Source organism: Monopterus albus, unplaced genomic scaffold (assembly GCF_001952655.1).
Source record: "Monopterus albus unplaced genomic scaffold, M_albus_1.0 scaffold103.1, whole genome shotgun sequence".
NCBI classification, from domain to species: Eukaryota; Metazoa; Chordata; class Actinopteri; order Synbranchiformes; family Synbranchidae; genus Monopterus; species Monopterus albus.
Window position 1 is genome coordinate 2,652,832 of NW_018127983.1, and position 16,245 is coordinate 2,669,076.

General features: G+C 39.3%; 1 protein-coding gene across 3 annotated transcripts in view; it reads left to right on the forward strand.

The window, feature by feature from the left end:
- Window positions 1–16,245, forward strand: part of gabrg3 (gamma-aminobutyric acid type A receptor subunit gamma3) — a 66,611-nt gene that overhangs the window by 40,763 nt on the left and 9,603 nt on the right. For 2 of the 3 annotated variants that reach the window (XM_020609884.1, XM_020609886.1), the window contains 3 exons: window positions 433–653; window positions 7,536–7,618; window positions 15,314–15,451. In XM_020609884.1, the coding sequence (XP_020465540.1) occupies window positions 433–653; window positions 7,536–7,618; window positions 15,314–15,451 (442 nt within the window). The remainder of the gene's footprint in view (window positions 1–432; window positions 654–7,535; window positions 7,619–15,313; window positions 15,452–16,245) is intronic. The other variant, XM_020609885.1, reaches the window with a different exon arrangement.

Genomic DNA, 16,245 nt, shown 5'->3' on the forward strand with positions numbered 1-16,245 from the left:
AAGAATTGCAGCACACAGAGATGTGCTGCTGAACTATCAATTAAACATAAAACCAGCGCTCTAGAGTAGCAGATGAAGTTGCTCCTTTTTCTTTCGTTGTGCTATGCATAATGACAATAAAAGATAAGGATAATCACCTTTATTGGCCAAGTATGTTACACACAAGGAATTTGTTTCCAGTACAGAACCGATGGCAGCCATCTGTAGCGCCACCTCAACCGATGGCTCTAACCAACGGGGGAGGGTGGGGTTCAGTGTCTTGCCCAAGGACACTTCGACACGTGGACTGGAGGCACCAAGATTTGAACCTTCAACCTTCTGGTTGGGAGACGACTAAGATTCTTGACTTGACTGACTTGACTTGAAATGAAATAGCATCAAATGACATTTCACTCTGTATTCACTCACATGTCTTTTGGTTTCTTTTTTTAGGAATACCAAATTGACATCATGTTCGCTCAGACGTGGACAGACAGCCGTCTCAGATACAACAGCACAATGAAAATACTTACTTTGAACAGCAATATGGTGGGTCTTATCTGGCTACCAGACACCATCTTCAGAAACTCCAAGACTGCTGATTCCCACTGGATTACAATGCCTAACCAGCTGCTCAGAATATGGAATGATGGGAAGATACTTTACACCCTAAGGTACCCGCAGATATCCATCCATCCCGTTTCCCTTTGTGCTGCATAAGCACATTTTCCTATTAATGATTAGCATTATTAATAAATAGCACCACTGCTATAATCATACATATAAAAAACTTGCTATATATCAATTCATTACAGAATGCTGTTTGCATATACTGTATATCTAAAATTGTATTACACATATTGGTATTCATGGGAAAATTGTGTTACTGTAGTTGTAAATCTTGTGTGTGTGTGTGTGTGTGTGTGCGTGTTATGTGTATGTACTCAGAAATATGTGTACCCATTCTTTTGGTCAGACCTACTGTATAATGCAATGCATGTGGTTTTGATTTATACATAAATCTCAGTCACTGTGGAGCCGGGCTTACAGTATGTGCACAAACCTGATTGTCGCTATTGCAGTTACCTCCTTATATTTGCATATCAACAATTCTGTTCGCTCAACAGCCTTTCAGTGCAAAGATCAGCAAAAGAATTAATGCAGTTTTACAAATCCCAACCAGAGGTGGACTGGTCATCCGTCCCTTCAGGGAAAGTCCACAACGGCCATCGGCCGTCCAGACAGCCGTCAAACTAGCCTACAATCCGTGCAGCCCATCAACAGTAAGCTTCTCTCACTCCTTATAAGATATGAGGAAAAGATGCCAGGAAAATTTCAAAGAGAGAGGAATCAAGTAAACATGTTTTTAGAAATATGAGGCATCCTTTCCTCCGATCCTTCATCTGAGGTGTTCAGTCATCAACTGATTTCCAATAAAGGGGCATGTCGGTCCACAAAAGACTTCCGGGAAGGACGCACTGGTATATCCTCACTCCTCCTCCTCACTGTCTCCTGCAGCAGCCTCCTTACTCCTGAAATCCTCCTCCTTCAGCAGTGGAGGAATAAGAGCTTAGGGACGACTGGAATGACTTAAAGAGGTCAAGCAAGGATCAAGGAGTGAGGAACAATCAAATAAGGACAGATGGGTCAGGCAGGTCTCAATAAGTACAGGGCAAGGTGCACTGATGGAAAATAATCAGAGCTGGTGGGCCTTCCAAGCTTTTATGTGTATTACCATTAAATACCTCTCATTGGCTAAGCTTAACAGCTCTTGTACAATTTCATGAACTTCATGTGAGACTTCAGTTGACAGGAACAGCAGCCTAAAATGATTTTTTATGTTTCCATATACATAAATTCATGGACCAGTGTAATGAAGTTAAGTGTAGTAGGGCTTCTGACAATCAATAAAAATGTATTGAATGTGTCAGTGACAGGCTACATAAGTATGCAGATATTTCAATTAGTAAGTTCAGTTTAAGCATATAAATATGAAATGTGCAGTAGTCCTGTCATTTTCTGTTTGTACACAATAAAATACCATAATTTCCTATGTACAATTACAGAAGTATGTACAGTATTCTATAGAAACAGCTTATATGCTTTTATGGGTTGGGAGAATGCTGAGATTTTATTTATTTATTTAAATGGCTCTATACACATGTACCTCATGCAAAGTTGCATTCTGATTTGAACATTCTAGCTTATGGGATATCAAGTAGCCTGTCATTTGAACACTGCATTAACATATTTCATCATGCTTCCCACAATTATTTCCCCAAATCCTCATGTTTTCTGTGCGGTCTGACCATTTAAACGTCCCCTTGAGAGCCAATAAGGTTTCTCAGCCAACCAGTCACTTTATATTATATCAGGCGCCAGTAGTCTTATTCACTATGATATTTATGCCAAACAATTTGTGATGCAAACATTCCCCAAGAAAAGAGCAGCGCCAAAACAATTAGCCCCTGTCATTAGCCACTGTAAGTGTAAATTGCCTGCTTGAGCTTTAAGACCAATTTACTGATGCAGCCACCCTCGTGCCCTGAAGCTCTCCTTTTAATTGGACTATTCCACATTAATATAAACTGTTCCTTCAGTAATGAGCATTTCTTAACTGTCCTCAGTCTTTTTTGGCAGTCTTCATGTTTGGATATTGATGTGAGACAGATTTTTAATTGTTTACGATTGTTAGGATTGGTCTGTGTTTTAGTAGAATGTAGAAGATTCCAATGTCTGTAAAACATTGCGTTGGACTGAAGGAAATATAACTTTTCACATGAAGCTAGCACATTTCAGCAAGAATGAAAAAGTAGCATGATGTCTATGAACAAGACAAGTCACAAACAAAACCCAGCTACAGTTGATCCTCCTTCATGCAGCTCTATTGATACCCGCTATTCAGGAGTATGCAAACTTTGAGCAGTAATATCCGTTGATGGCATGAGAATAAGACAATGAAATGTCATTTGGTTTTAATTGTGCATTGGCTTGGCTGGAGTAAACAGAGATGACATTTTGTGATATCCATGCCTCTCCCACATGAATGGTATTGTCCCACTTCCATGCTTTAATGAGGTTTAAGGATCATACCAGAATTACAGTACAGTGTCTCTCTCTTTCTGTCTCTACTCCCTTCTTTTTTCCTGTCATATCTGTGTCCACTTATGATCATTATATATTTATTATTCCGATTTACTTAAATTGTGATGGAGTTTTTAGCTTATATTCCATGGAACTGAGTGGAGCCTGTGTGGAACCCGAGTTGCCACCTCTGTGAGGCTGTACTTGGGCACAGCAGTGCCTTCAGCTAACTAATGTTGGCAGGCTAACGTTCTCGGGTCAAGCAGGTGTAACGTTCACCTTGTTTAAAACATGTTGCTGTTTGATAATAATCATGAAGCAAAGAGTCAGTTTAAATAACACATTTTTGAATATAAAAGCTTCTCAGATGCCAAAACACCTGAGATGCCAGTGGTTTGTAATACTATGAGACAGACATTGTTGTCTACCATTACCAGCTGTCAGTTGATTAAACTATTTACAGTAATTGCAATTAATCGTTTGACTGACCATAGTTAAGCGCAAATTATTTGCACAGTTTTATCTACCATAAAGGGGAATTTTTCAAGTGTCATGTCATGAACAGTGCTGAGTGTGCTGACTTTATGTTCAGTGTTCCACTGTTTTGCTATATGCATAAAGTGCTCTATGTGCGCTTCAGCAAAACATCTCTCCTCTGTCTTCATAGCAGTCAGTGAATACCACTGAAGTTCCCACTGCTCGTCAAATAATGCACTATTACCTCAGGGTAACTGTGATTGCTCTGTGAAGACCAGTAGTGAGCATGACCCTCCTAGTCTGTCCCATCACTTCACCTGCTTTTGCCATTTGCCGATACAGGTTCTGTATCTTCGATAGCTGGTAACAATCACTGGATGTGATCCAAATTAGTTCACACAAACCCTCATCCTCCACACTGTTAACTGGCCTGCAAGCTGTTATTGCTGTTGAAAGCTTTCTGCTTGTAGGTTTATTCATGGGTTTTTCTCTCAGACTGCATGCTTGGTTTGCTGCAGCTGAGATGGTGTGGGGCTAATGAGGCTACCTGCATTAGCTGTGTTCTTGGATAGTAAATGGTATTTAAGAGTAGATGTACGCAGGTGGTTACTCAATTCATATTGACAATAACTATAAGTAACTTTTTTATTGTTGACTCAACCAACCAATTTGATAGGTAGACAGTAGTAATACTGTGGGCATGTATTTAACTGGCTACTGCAGTACCTTGCAGCACTTTTTTGGGCTACCTTGTTTTTTTTTTTTAACCAAAGCCCTTCATGTGTTACTGGACTGGCTCTTTTCAAATGAATGAGGGAGGAGTGTAGGAGCAACAGCTGTAGGAGGTGCAACATCATGGCTATGTAATGTGCAATGGTGAGGGTCAGGGAAAATGGAGGAGACTGGCCACCACTCAGTGCTGGACAAAGTCAGAGCTAACAGCCATGAGAAGCTGCTGTAGGACTTTCATTTTCAAGAGACGGGCTGCTCCTCATTACCTTACAATATTTCACGTCTACTTGTTCCGGTCTGCCACCATGAAGTACTTCTCAGTTTCCCTTATTTCTGTTCAGAGGAGTAAGGAGGCTGCCTGGACGAGACAAGAGGACACAAGAGACCAGGACTCATCCTCTCCAGAAGTCTTTTCTCAGATCAACACACCCTCTTTTTAGAAATCTCTTAATGACTGTATGCAGCAGCTGATTGGACTGATCTGAAGTCACAGATGAATACAAATAACAGAATCCAGGTGTAATATCATCACCAAGCTAAGATTCTATTTGTGTTTTGATTCATTATTAGCTCTGTGTTAAAGGCCCATTTCATAAAGAAGCCATCAAACAACTTCCGTGTGTTATCACAGAGCTTTTCTTTTCATTTTTGGTAATTTTGCCATTCTAACATCATAGACAATCTCATAGTCATAGAAAGGAGGAGCCAGTTTTTTCCACAGTAAAAATATTGTGACCAAATTAAATATTGGCTTTGACCAGACAAATTCCCTGTGTATCAGGTAGCAAGAATATTTGGACCTAAGCTAATTTTCACATTCCCTAAAACATAAACAGTTTAAAAATCATAGCAGTTTTCATCATAACCTGGATTATTACATAATGAATTTAAAAACAAAATATCAATAAACTCAGACACAAAGATGAAAAAACAATCACTGATGGCCCACTGTACTGTTTGTGCTTTCACTCTCAACAGTAACTTAAAAACTGGTTTTATGCATGTGTTGCTAGTATAAATCCAAAAGATGCTTATCATCCTGCTTATTCAAGGGGAAACATGCCACATTTCACATTTACACTGCTGTGCTGTTAGTATTAACTGTTCATCTTTATTACTATTTGGGCAATACAGCCTCATGTATGCACAATGATGTAGTGCCTCCTGCCTGTTACTAGCCTTTCACTGACTCCCTTTGCCCTGTCCGCCTGCTGATTGCCTGCCTGTTGCTGACCTCCACCTGCCTGCTAGCTTCACCTCTCATCATTCCTTGTTCTCTGCTTGGCTTGCCTCACTTTCTAATATAGGTGAACTGTTTGACCTGTTTTATGGTGTTTCTGAGTTGTGCTTTTGAAACTCTTAATTCAGCCTGATGTGTGACAGCAGCTGGTCTATTTCATCACATGTGAAGAGGTCAGGGCACATTTAATGCTTCCTGTAGCCTCGTTCCCCCTGAGCTAAGAAATATTACTTGCTTTAGTTAAATGCATTATAACTGTAGATCAACAGTGTCTTGGTTTCACAGTTACATTCACAAGTTTGTCTGGTCTTCAGGGACAGCTGACCTTTAGCTGCATGTGTTAATTGCAGTGGCTAGGTTAGTTAATACCTAATCATGGTACAGTACCCGAACAATAGGAAATTGTAGAGTGTTACACTGTGTCTCCACAACATTGTTTCTCAATACTAGTCCACAGAGTGAATAGACTGTCACTCACCTCTTCTGTAAATGTGTTTTTATGAGTTTTGTGAGTTATGGACCACTGAAGCCTGTCAAACGTCTGTCCACACAATTCCTTGGTTGTCACTGGAGGCTAATAAACATCACAGGAAATCCCTCTTTTTTCACTTATTGTTTATTGTTCACATAGATAATGGCTGTCATGTAATGTAGTGTTACTTTAAGAAAACAACATGTAAATACAAACAAAATAATGTAGCAAAGTATCAAATATTCTCAACTACTGTAATTTATACTACTGCAGATAAAATAAGTTCCATTTTAGGATATAATATTTAACAATTATTTTTGTGATTAAACAATTAAAGGAGAAGTTCAACATTTTGAGAAACATGCATAACTTTTTTTTTTTGGCCAAGAATTAAATCAAAAATTGATGCCACTCTCATGTCTGTGGGATAGCCTACATATGAAACTATGGCCAGGTGCTCAGCAAAAAATGCTCATGAAACTGAGATTTATAGTTTTAACACTTTGATCCTAGCATAACTTCAACAAATCACAAACATGTTAAGTAGTTAAGCAGTGAGATTTTGAGGTTCTGGTCGATATTTGTCTGCCTTTGGACAAAGCTTGACTAGGTGTTTCCCCGGCTCTAGCATTTATCTCGACAGCTTTATGTTTAGCAAACAAACATGAGATGCTGGTTTTTGCTTGGAAAATGACTTGAATAAACCATTGTCAGAATAGTTGCAGATTAAAGGTTGTGTCTTTCCCACCAAAATGTAGGAATGTGTGTATGTGAGCCTCTGGGTCATTGTGCACACCTACAAAATACAGAACATTGCTTCATTGTTCTACTAATGGTCAAAAACTTTCCAGTAGAATGTACCTTTCCTTTTCTTTTGATTGACTAATTGATTAATGGAGTAATGGTCTCAGGTCTAATATATACAGTATGTCAAACAAAGCTACATCTGATTTGAAGTGATTTGAAGAATCAGATACAAACTGCATCATATATGTAGGTCAGACAGTTGATGTTTTCTGTCCAGTCCTGAAAAACTAGGCTTTTATAATACACTATAAAAATTGGGACCTTTGTTTTTACAGATGAATAGGTTTTTGTTCACTGAATACAAATATCCTTGAGGGGAACTAGATAATCAATTTATGTAGGAACTGAAAGACGCTGTGAAGGGCAGATTCTTCCCGAGCTCTGCCCCTGTAGGGCATGTTCTGAAGCTCTGTGATTTAGAGATGTCTTAGTCTCCACTCATGGTTGTCTCACACTAATTACTGTTCTTGAACCGTTACACTGTAGATTGATGACTACTAATTAACAATTCCAGCCCCACTCAAGGCTGAGAGAGTAAAAAAAAAATTAACATGCACTGATGCTTTCATGGCCATGTTAATGTCACATTATTTCAGTGTGAGCCTGTTCAAAATGAGTCTTATAAATAGACGATGCTTTGAAAGTCTAAATAAGATTAAATCAACGTATACATTTTATTGACACATTAAAAAGCTCACTACGGTGACACACCTAAAGATTCACCATTGAATCTTTTCTTTTCAGACTGACAATAAATGCAGAATGCCAGCTACAGCTGCACAACTTTCCGATGGACGAACACTCCTGCCCACTCATCTTCTCCAGCTGTGAGTATACCTTCCACAGTGTTCTCTATATGGGGCCAATCTGCTGCTGCTATATTTGTCTATAACATTTACCATTTACAATACAGTATATACAGTACTATACAGGCACAAAACAGCCAACTGAAAATACTTCTTTTGATGTATCTTGTACAACAATATTACACATTATATGTTGTGTTTCAGGCGATTATATTGAACTGTTTCTTTAAGTGTTTGCCGAACATGAGCTTATTTTAGTGTCCATCAGAATAAAGCTGTATGTGTGAGAAAAGAAGGCAAAGAGATGCAGAATGATTGTGTAGTAGCTATTAACAAGCAAATTACTTTCAGAAGTAAAGGTGAATTCACATACAGTATATTGAATTAGCTTTTAATTGCTATAGTTTGTGGAGGGAGGTGATGGCGGCCAAGGGACTGAAAACAATCATGTACAGCATCACTGATGTTTTTATTTATGCAGTGTTACAGTACACTACTAAACTGTATAGATAAAATATTTGTTTTTTTTAAAATAGACACTTCCATTTGTTAGTCTATTTTGCCATGTATTATCAGTCTGTGAGAGAAAAATACAGTATAAACACACAGGGTATGTAGTCAAAGGTGCACTGTGCATAGAACACCTGTGTATTCACTGCCTGAGCAGGGACAGGGCCAGAGGGGTGGCCAGTGGTGGCAGAGGCCCCTTGAAATTACCACAAAGATGAGAAATTATCTCAAAGAGACAGAAAACAACTACAACAACACAAAATAACTACAGAGAAACAGTAAACAAGGTGCACAGCACAGTGAAAATAAAGAGGTTAGGTGTTAGGGTTATTTGGAGTTACAAATAGTTTAAATTATTTATATTAGTTCATATTATAATACTGTTTTTAAAGCTGGCATTTTTCTATTACACTGATTAAACACTGTAACTATTTAAAAATGTATGGTTTATTGTTGCCAATAGCCAGGGCTTTAAATGTGTTTGCATTTTTATGCCTTTACTCATCACAGGTTTGCCCCTTTTCCTTAAAAGTTTCTAAACCCACCAGTGAGCATAAGCAGACTTCAAAGGGCCAAATGCATCTAATACAACCTATGTTAACACTGATGACTGTGCTGCCCGGCTGCCTTGTCTTTCTGGAGATCCATACATCATATACCATGATTAGGGTTTATTTGTCAAGCCATTATAGTGAAGCAGCATTTTATATTGTTAGCCTTTCACATGAAGGCTGGTGTTCTGGTCTACTATACAACACCTGAATAATCTGACTTAGTAGAAGCTCCTACTGCAGTGTATACAGAATGAATGAAAAGACAGGATTATTATAGTATGATAGGTTTCATAAGATATCTTTATTGCAAAAACTGACAGGATTATTATAGTATGATAGGTTTCTTTATTGCAAAAACTTTATGCTAATCCTTTGGTTCAAGCTAGCTCATGTCACAACAACTTGTTCATCAGCTCAACAGAGCACTGTAAATTTCATATTGTGGAAGGTATGCTCATTGTTCGGTGTTTGGATGTAGCATGTAAAGGGCAGTCAGTCCATCTAGCAGGACACACAGTCAGCCTGATAATGCTTTGAGACAAAACATGCTGTATAGCTAATGTATTATCTGCTGCGGATCAGAGACCTACTATCAAGATTACACAGTGATTTAATGTGATATGACTTTGGCACCTTGTGCTGCTGATTAGAGCTTTAAACCTGCTCACTGCATTACTCTGTCAGTGGACCCATCCTGCTGTGATCCATTAAATCCATTTCCAAATCACTTGACATTACACTGGTTTCCATGACAACACCTCCGTTTTCTGATTAAGTCATATGTGGTTTTCTTTAAAACTATCATGCTTCTGGAGAATTGGAATAATAAGCTGAGTACAATACAATATAATTAAATATACAGACATAAAAGGAGCACAGTATATATACAGTACAATATACTGTATACTGTACAGTGCCTATAAACATTTTCAGCCCCTTTGGAAGTTCTCACCTTTTACTTTGTTACACATTGAATCATCATCTGTGTAATTACACTTATTTGACACAGAAATAGACACTTTCATGATAAAGTAAATTAATTACAAATATAAGACAGTAAATATTTGATTGCATGAGTATTCACGTCCTTCAAGTCAGCATTTAGCAGAGTCACCTTTGGCGTTCAGTTACAGCAGACTTTATGGATAGGTCTCCATCCTCCATGTGCCTCAGGACACTGGAGTTTTTCTCCATTCTTCTTTGCAATAACTGCTCAAGCTCTGTCATGGGGATTGTGAGAGAACAAGCCCAGCCACAAATTCTCAATTGGACTGAATTGTGGGCTCTGACTGGGCCACTCCAGAACATTAACATTATTGTTTTTGAGCCAATTTGTGTGAAGTTCTGGCTGCATGAATGGCAGGGGCAAACTGAAGCAACAATTCAGTCCAGGAATTTGACTCCATCCCAGGCCACCATGTTCACACAAATCACTTGACTGCTAATTTTGGAAGCTAACCCTATTTTTTGATGTAACAGGTGCCCGACTAGTTATAAATTTGTCCACTATGTTCATGTGGGGGGAAGTATCAAGATTACAAACTACAACAACCAACAAGAAGGCTATGTGAATACCGAATTTTCAAGGTATGCTGTGGCTATTGGTGAACCCTCAAAAAAAAAAGATAATTTCCTATAGATTTTTATATTCAAGCATCAAATCAAAAAAGTATAAAACACACTACAAACACACTGAAGTTTTACATAAACTACAACAATTTAAGTAAGTATAAGTTTTAATTTACAGTGTTCACTCACTCCTGTCAATAAAGAAAACTGCACAAAAATAAACACCAACCGCTGGAAAGTCCATAGTGTAGGGTTACTTCTTTTTTTTTTACTCGTGGAAACATATTTGCCATATGTCATATAACCGCCATGCTGAATTCATTGCTGATAAAATTCCTACACAAAGACATAAGATGGGCAAACTGTGAAGGTCGCCAGCCGTTGTATCACATTGTTACTAGCTACAGTACTTGTCTGGCCATTTGGGGCATATTGTGTCTGTGTGTTAACTACAGTGAGGAACAGAAGTATTTGAACACCCTGTGATTTTGCAAGTTCTCCCACTTAGAAATCATGGAGGGGTCTGAAATTCACATTGTAGGTGCATTCCCATCTGAGAGACAGAATGAAAAAAAAAATTCAGGAAATCACATTGTATGATTTTTAAAGAATTTATTTGTCTTGCACTGTTGAACATAAGTATTTGAACACCTGAGAAACACCAAGAATTCTGGCTCTCAAAGACCTGTTACTGTGCCTTGAAAAAGTCCACCTCTACTCCATTCATTAATCTAAATTAGTAGCACCTGTCTGAGCTCTTTAAAGACACCTGTCCACCCCACAGTCAGTCAGACGCCAACTACTACCATGGGCAAGACCAAAGAGCTGTCAAAAGACACCAGAGACAAAATTGTGGACCTCCACAAGGCTGGAAAGGGCTACGGGGCAATTGCCAAGCAGCTTGGTGAAAATAGATCAACTGTTGGAGCAATTGTTAGAAAATGGAAGAGGCTAAAGACGACTGTCAGTCTCCCTCGGACTGGGGCGCCATGCAAGATCTCACCTCGTGGGGTATCACGGATGATGAGAAAGGTGAGGAATCAGCCCAGAACTACAAGGGAGGAGCTGGTCAATGACATGAAGAGAGCTGGGACCACAGTTTCAAAGGTCACTGTCGGTAGAACACTACGCCGTCATGGTTTCAAATCATGCATTGCACGGAAGGTTCCCCCTGCTCAAGTCATCACATGTCCAGGCCCGTCTGAAGTTTGCCAAAGACCATCTGGATGATCCAGAGGAGGCATCGGTGAAAGTCATGTGGTCAGATGAGACCAAAGTAGAACTTTTTGGTCTAAACTTCACTCATCGTGTTGGGAGGAAAAAGAAGGATGAGTTGCATCCCAAGAACACCATCCCTACTGTGAAGCATGGGGGTGGTAACATCATGCTTTGGGGGTGCTTTTCTGCGAAGGGGACAGGACGTCTGCACTGTATTAAGGAGAGGATGAATGCTGGAGTGGCCTAGCCAGTCTCCAGACCTCAATCCAATAGAACATCTTTGGAGGGAGCTTAAACTCCGCGTTGCTCAGCGACAGCCCCGAAACCTGCCAGATCTAGAGGAGATCTGTGTGGAGGAGTGGGCCAAAATCCCTGTTGCAGTGTGTGCAAACCTGGCCAAGAACTACAGGAAACGTTTGACTTCTGTAATTGCAAACAAAGGTTTCTGTACCAAATATTAACACTGACATATTGCTTATTAGGACCCTTTACTTTTTCTTTCTCTCCTTCTCTGCTCCACCTTTCCTTTTTTACTAAACATGACAACCGTCCATTTCATCGGGCAACTTGTCTGCAGTGTTATAAGTAGAGTAGCAGGGAGACCTTTGCTTTGTGTGTCAGAGAGAGGTGAGATGACATCATTTTTGACACTGTGGCAAGAGCGAGTCACACCTCGTGTGTGAGAGGTCCATTAACTCATACCTGCTTGCTATATTATTGCTGCTCAGGTTGACTGTTCACAGCAGCCGAACAACCCTTAGACCAGGAGGAAATGTCCCAGTGCTCCCGACTGGCTGTCCACATGTGATGCTTGGGGTCATTGGCTTACTGGAAAACAGATCTTCAATGTAACATCTTCCTTAGAGACTGCATCAGGTTTTCCTCTGGGATTTTTCTATATTTTGCTCCATATATTTCATCCTCTACCTTCACAAGCCTGCTGCTGAGGAGCATCCCCACAGCACGGTGCTGCCACCGCCCTGCTTCACCGTGATGATGTGCAGTGTTTTGTTTACGCCAAATATAGCATCTGTTCTGATGGCCAGAAAATCATCTTTGATCTCATCAGGCAATAGAGCAGGAAGATACCAATTCACTTTATCTTTCCTCACTCCACTTTCATCTAAGATGGTATCTTCCAGCTTCTGACTGGCTGAACACACCTGAGCCAGGTAATCAGTAGCAGGTCAGGCAGGGATAGTTGGAAAACAAGCAGGACAGCGGCCCTCGAGGACTGCAGTTTGACACCCCTGCAATAGAACCTTCCTCCAGTTGACTTCAGAGTGTCAACAATGACTTTCTATTTGCCACTCACCCATAAAGCTTTGAATGGTCAAGAAAATGAGCAACAGCTGTTGTATGCGCAGTCTCTCCTATCTCAGCCTAGGTGTCTGGTTGGTGGCCTTGCTCACCGGTCCCCCTTTTATGCGATCACTCGCAGCCTGCACTGGACAGATTTGTTTGTTCAATATTCCTTCCATTTTTTAATGATGGATTTAACTGTATTCTGAGGGATATTCAAGAAGCTGTGCCTCAGGAGGCAGAGCAGGTCATCTCTTAACTGGAGCGTTCAACTCTCGCCTTTTCTACCCCACATGTCAAAGTGTCTTTGGGCAAGACACTGAACCCCAAAATGTTCGTGGTGGCTGTGCCATCAGTGAGTGAATGCCTGTATAGGGGAATGACAAATAGTGTAAAGTGCTTTGAGTTGCTTCATTGCATAAAAAGCACTATATAAGACCATTTACAATTAAGTAACTTGTGCTTTTTAAACCTTTTCCCAAAGTTGCTTGGAGTGTTCTTTTGTGCAGTTTTTGGCCAGGATACTGATTCACTAGACCTTCCACATGCAAGTATATTTATACTGCAATCAAACTGAACACATTCACTGCACAGAGGTTATCTCCATTTAACAAATTGCATGGCATGTAAAACCATTTGGCTGCATCAGTGATGATTTAGGTGAGTCACTTTTGAAGTGAGTGAATACTTTTGCAATCAATTATTTTTTATCTTACATTTAAATGAATTTGCTCAACTTTGTAGATGTCTGTTTTGACTTTGACATGGAAGATACTTTTTCACTTGATCAGTGTCAAAAAACCCAAATTGACAATAATTCAGCATTGTAACAAAATAAAAGATAAAAACTTCCAAGGGAGGGTGAATACTTTTTATAGTCACTGTTTAGATGTTGGCACGTTGATGAATGCAGCATTTAGGACGAGATGAAAATGTATTTTTCCTGCTCTCCTGTTGTTGTTTTTCCAGTTCCTCATTAGTCCTTAGAAAATTCTCCACATTACTGAAGCTACATTAATCAGAATTTCAATGGACTAAATGTCTGTGTAATGTAAAAGAATAACTCATAGATATGAATCCAGAGGGAATTATCACCAGACTCCTCCCTTCAGCTGTATTGAGCTTTTTTTTTGTCATTGTTTTATTAACCCCATTTCCAGCTGCAGTAGGCAGCTGTTTTCAGTAAAAATCTTCTGATCAACCAATTATGCGCTGCCTGCCCGGCACCAAAAAGTTTACAGTTTGTTTGTATTAAACAAATATTCATCTGAAATATATGCAGTTTAACCCAACTTATTGTCACAATATTTTTTCTTAACTTATCCAAGTACTTCTGTTAGAAATACACATCTCCACAGCAGTACATTTTTGGGGTAACATAAAGCAGCCGCCTCATTCGCTGTAGTTGTTTTGGGATGATCACACCTTTTCATTTCCAAGTTATTACTGAGAGCAATTCAATTTCCGGTGGGTGTAAAATAATCTCTCTGTTGTATGATAATTCTTTTTACTTGGGAAATTGGTCTGAGACACTGTCCTAGTTTTCTTTTTAAATAGACAACTGACCAAACATCCAGATGATCAAAGTGCGGTTTCTAACTACAGTAAAACGAACTTTAAAAAAAATACTGATGATGTTTCAGTACTTCATTACACAATCGGTCCAAAAATCCAGCTCGCTGTTTTGCAGCATTACATACAATGGCTAAGTATGACCAGAAATATATAACTGCTGTAAACCGTATAGCAGAATTATGTTCTTTATCACCTCAGATTACATATTTTCATAGTGGCCACTGCTACTGTAGGTGTGACATAGAGTGTATATTTAAAATTGCAAAAGTGAAACGCACTGTTTTTCTGTTAGACTAATGTGTATGAATTGTTGTTGTTAATTTATAAATGCATGAATTGTGCCACAAGTCCAATACTAATGCTTTATGCAGATGTCTTACAGAATTTTGCCATTCAAAAACGTTTGCTCACTTAAAGAACTGTTCTCAACAGTAAGCTGTGATTTTTGAGCATTCTGAATTTGAGTTCAATTGCTAAACCTTTAATGACATCATTAATAGCAAATGAGAGAAATGTGGCAAATGTTAATGAGATTCATTCATCAAGCATGTTTGAAAATAATTAGTAGTTTGGGAAACGTCTTCCCTCATGGTTAATGTTTTTCTTCATTGAAAGCCTATTACATCAAATTGCTATCGGGCAGAATCATAACTTTGTTAGCTTTTCTACTTAAAGACGATTATGTGCCTGTTTAAGATGATTCACGCTGGTGTCAGGCCACAGCAGAAATTGAATAATTAACCCATTAACTTCACATGATCAATTGTAAAAGCACATCCGTGCACATCCTGTGCACATCAAGATGGCTTCAGTACATTACTGAAGTAAAGCTTTCACTGAATCTACTTCCCTGCTGCCTGTCTTTTCATTAGCCAGCTTCCAGCACAAGACAAATGTTGCTCTGGGTGGCCCTGGGCTCAGGGTATCCATCATTAGGATGTGCCATGTAGCACCAAGGGTCACACACACATGCTCTGTGTAATTGCAGATGGATACCCTCAAGATGAGATGATTTACAAGTGGAGGAAGAACTCTGTGGAGGCAGCTGACCAGAAGTCCTGGCGTCTCTACCAGTTTGACTTTATGGGCCTGAGAAACACTACAGACATAATAAAGACTACAGCTGGTGAGAAGCACTGTTTCTTCCCCAGAGTTAACATTTGTAATCACGTTGCTGACACACTGTGTTGATATTTAGGATAGGTTTTGTAGAGTTTTTGCCTCATTCCTCCATTTATTTATTGTGCAACATGTTTCTGAGACAGTCTGGCTGAAATCTAGCAAAACTGGCTTGAGAAGAAGAAACTTAGTTAGATGAGAGTCACACAAGAAGACACATACTGGCAAAATAAGTCGAACCAAAAGAAACAACAAATCTCAAGTGAAATCTAAGGTCAAAGGTCAACATGTTTATTTGTCACACATATATTTATGCACAGTTAGGAAACGTGTTTCCCTGCACAATAAAATTCTTACTTACACATGAATGCCACAAAATACAAATGAAATATAAAGTAGATAAATAAGTAACACAAAATCTAAGGCACTTTAAGCAGCAAATGCAGCAATATGATAAAATATATATATCTATGGTGATAGATAAATAGATGGTGATAGATATATATTTAGATAGATATATATATCTATCTAAAAATATATTTATGGTGACACAACTAGTATTCATAGAGTTTACCTTGCCTAAACTCTACTATTTGCTGCCATTTAATTCTGTTTGCTTATTTATAAAAAACAAAGTTGGTTGGACCACCGATGCTGCCCCCATTTTTGTTCCTGAGGCCGTCAACCCACATCTGTCCCGATTCCTGAGTGGGACGACGCTGACACCTTGTTATCATTTCCTGAGGGGGCCAACGTCACCTTGGCCCCATCATATCATGTGTCCTGCCAGCCCCCCCCCCC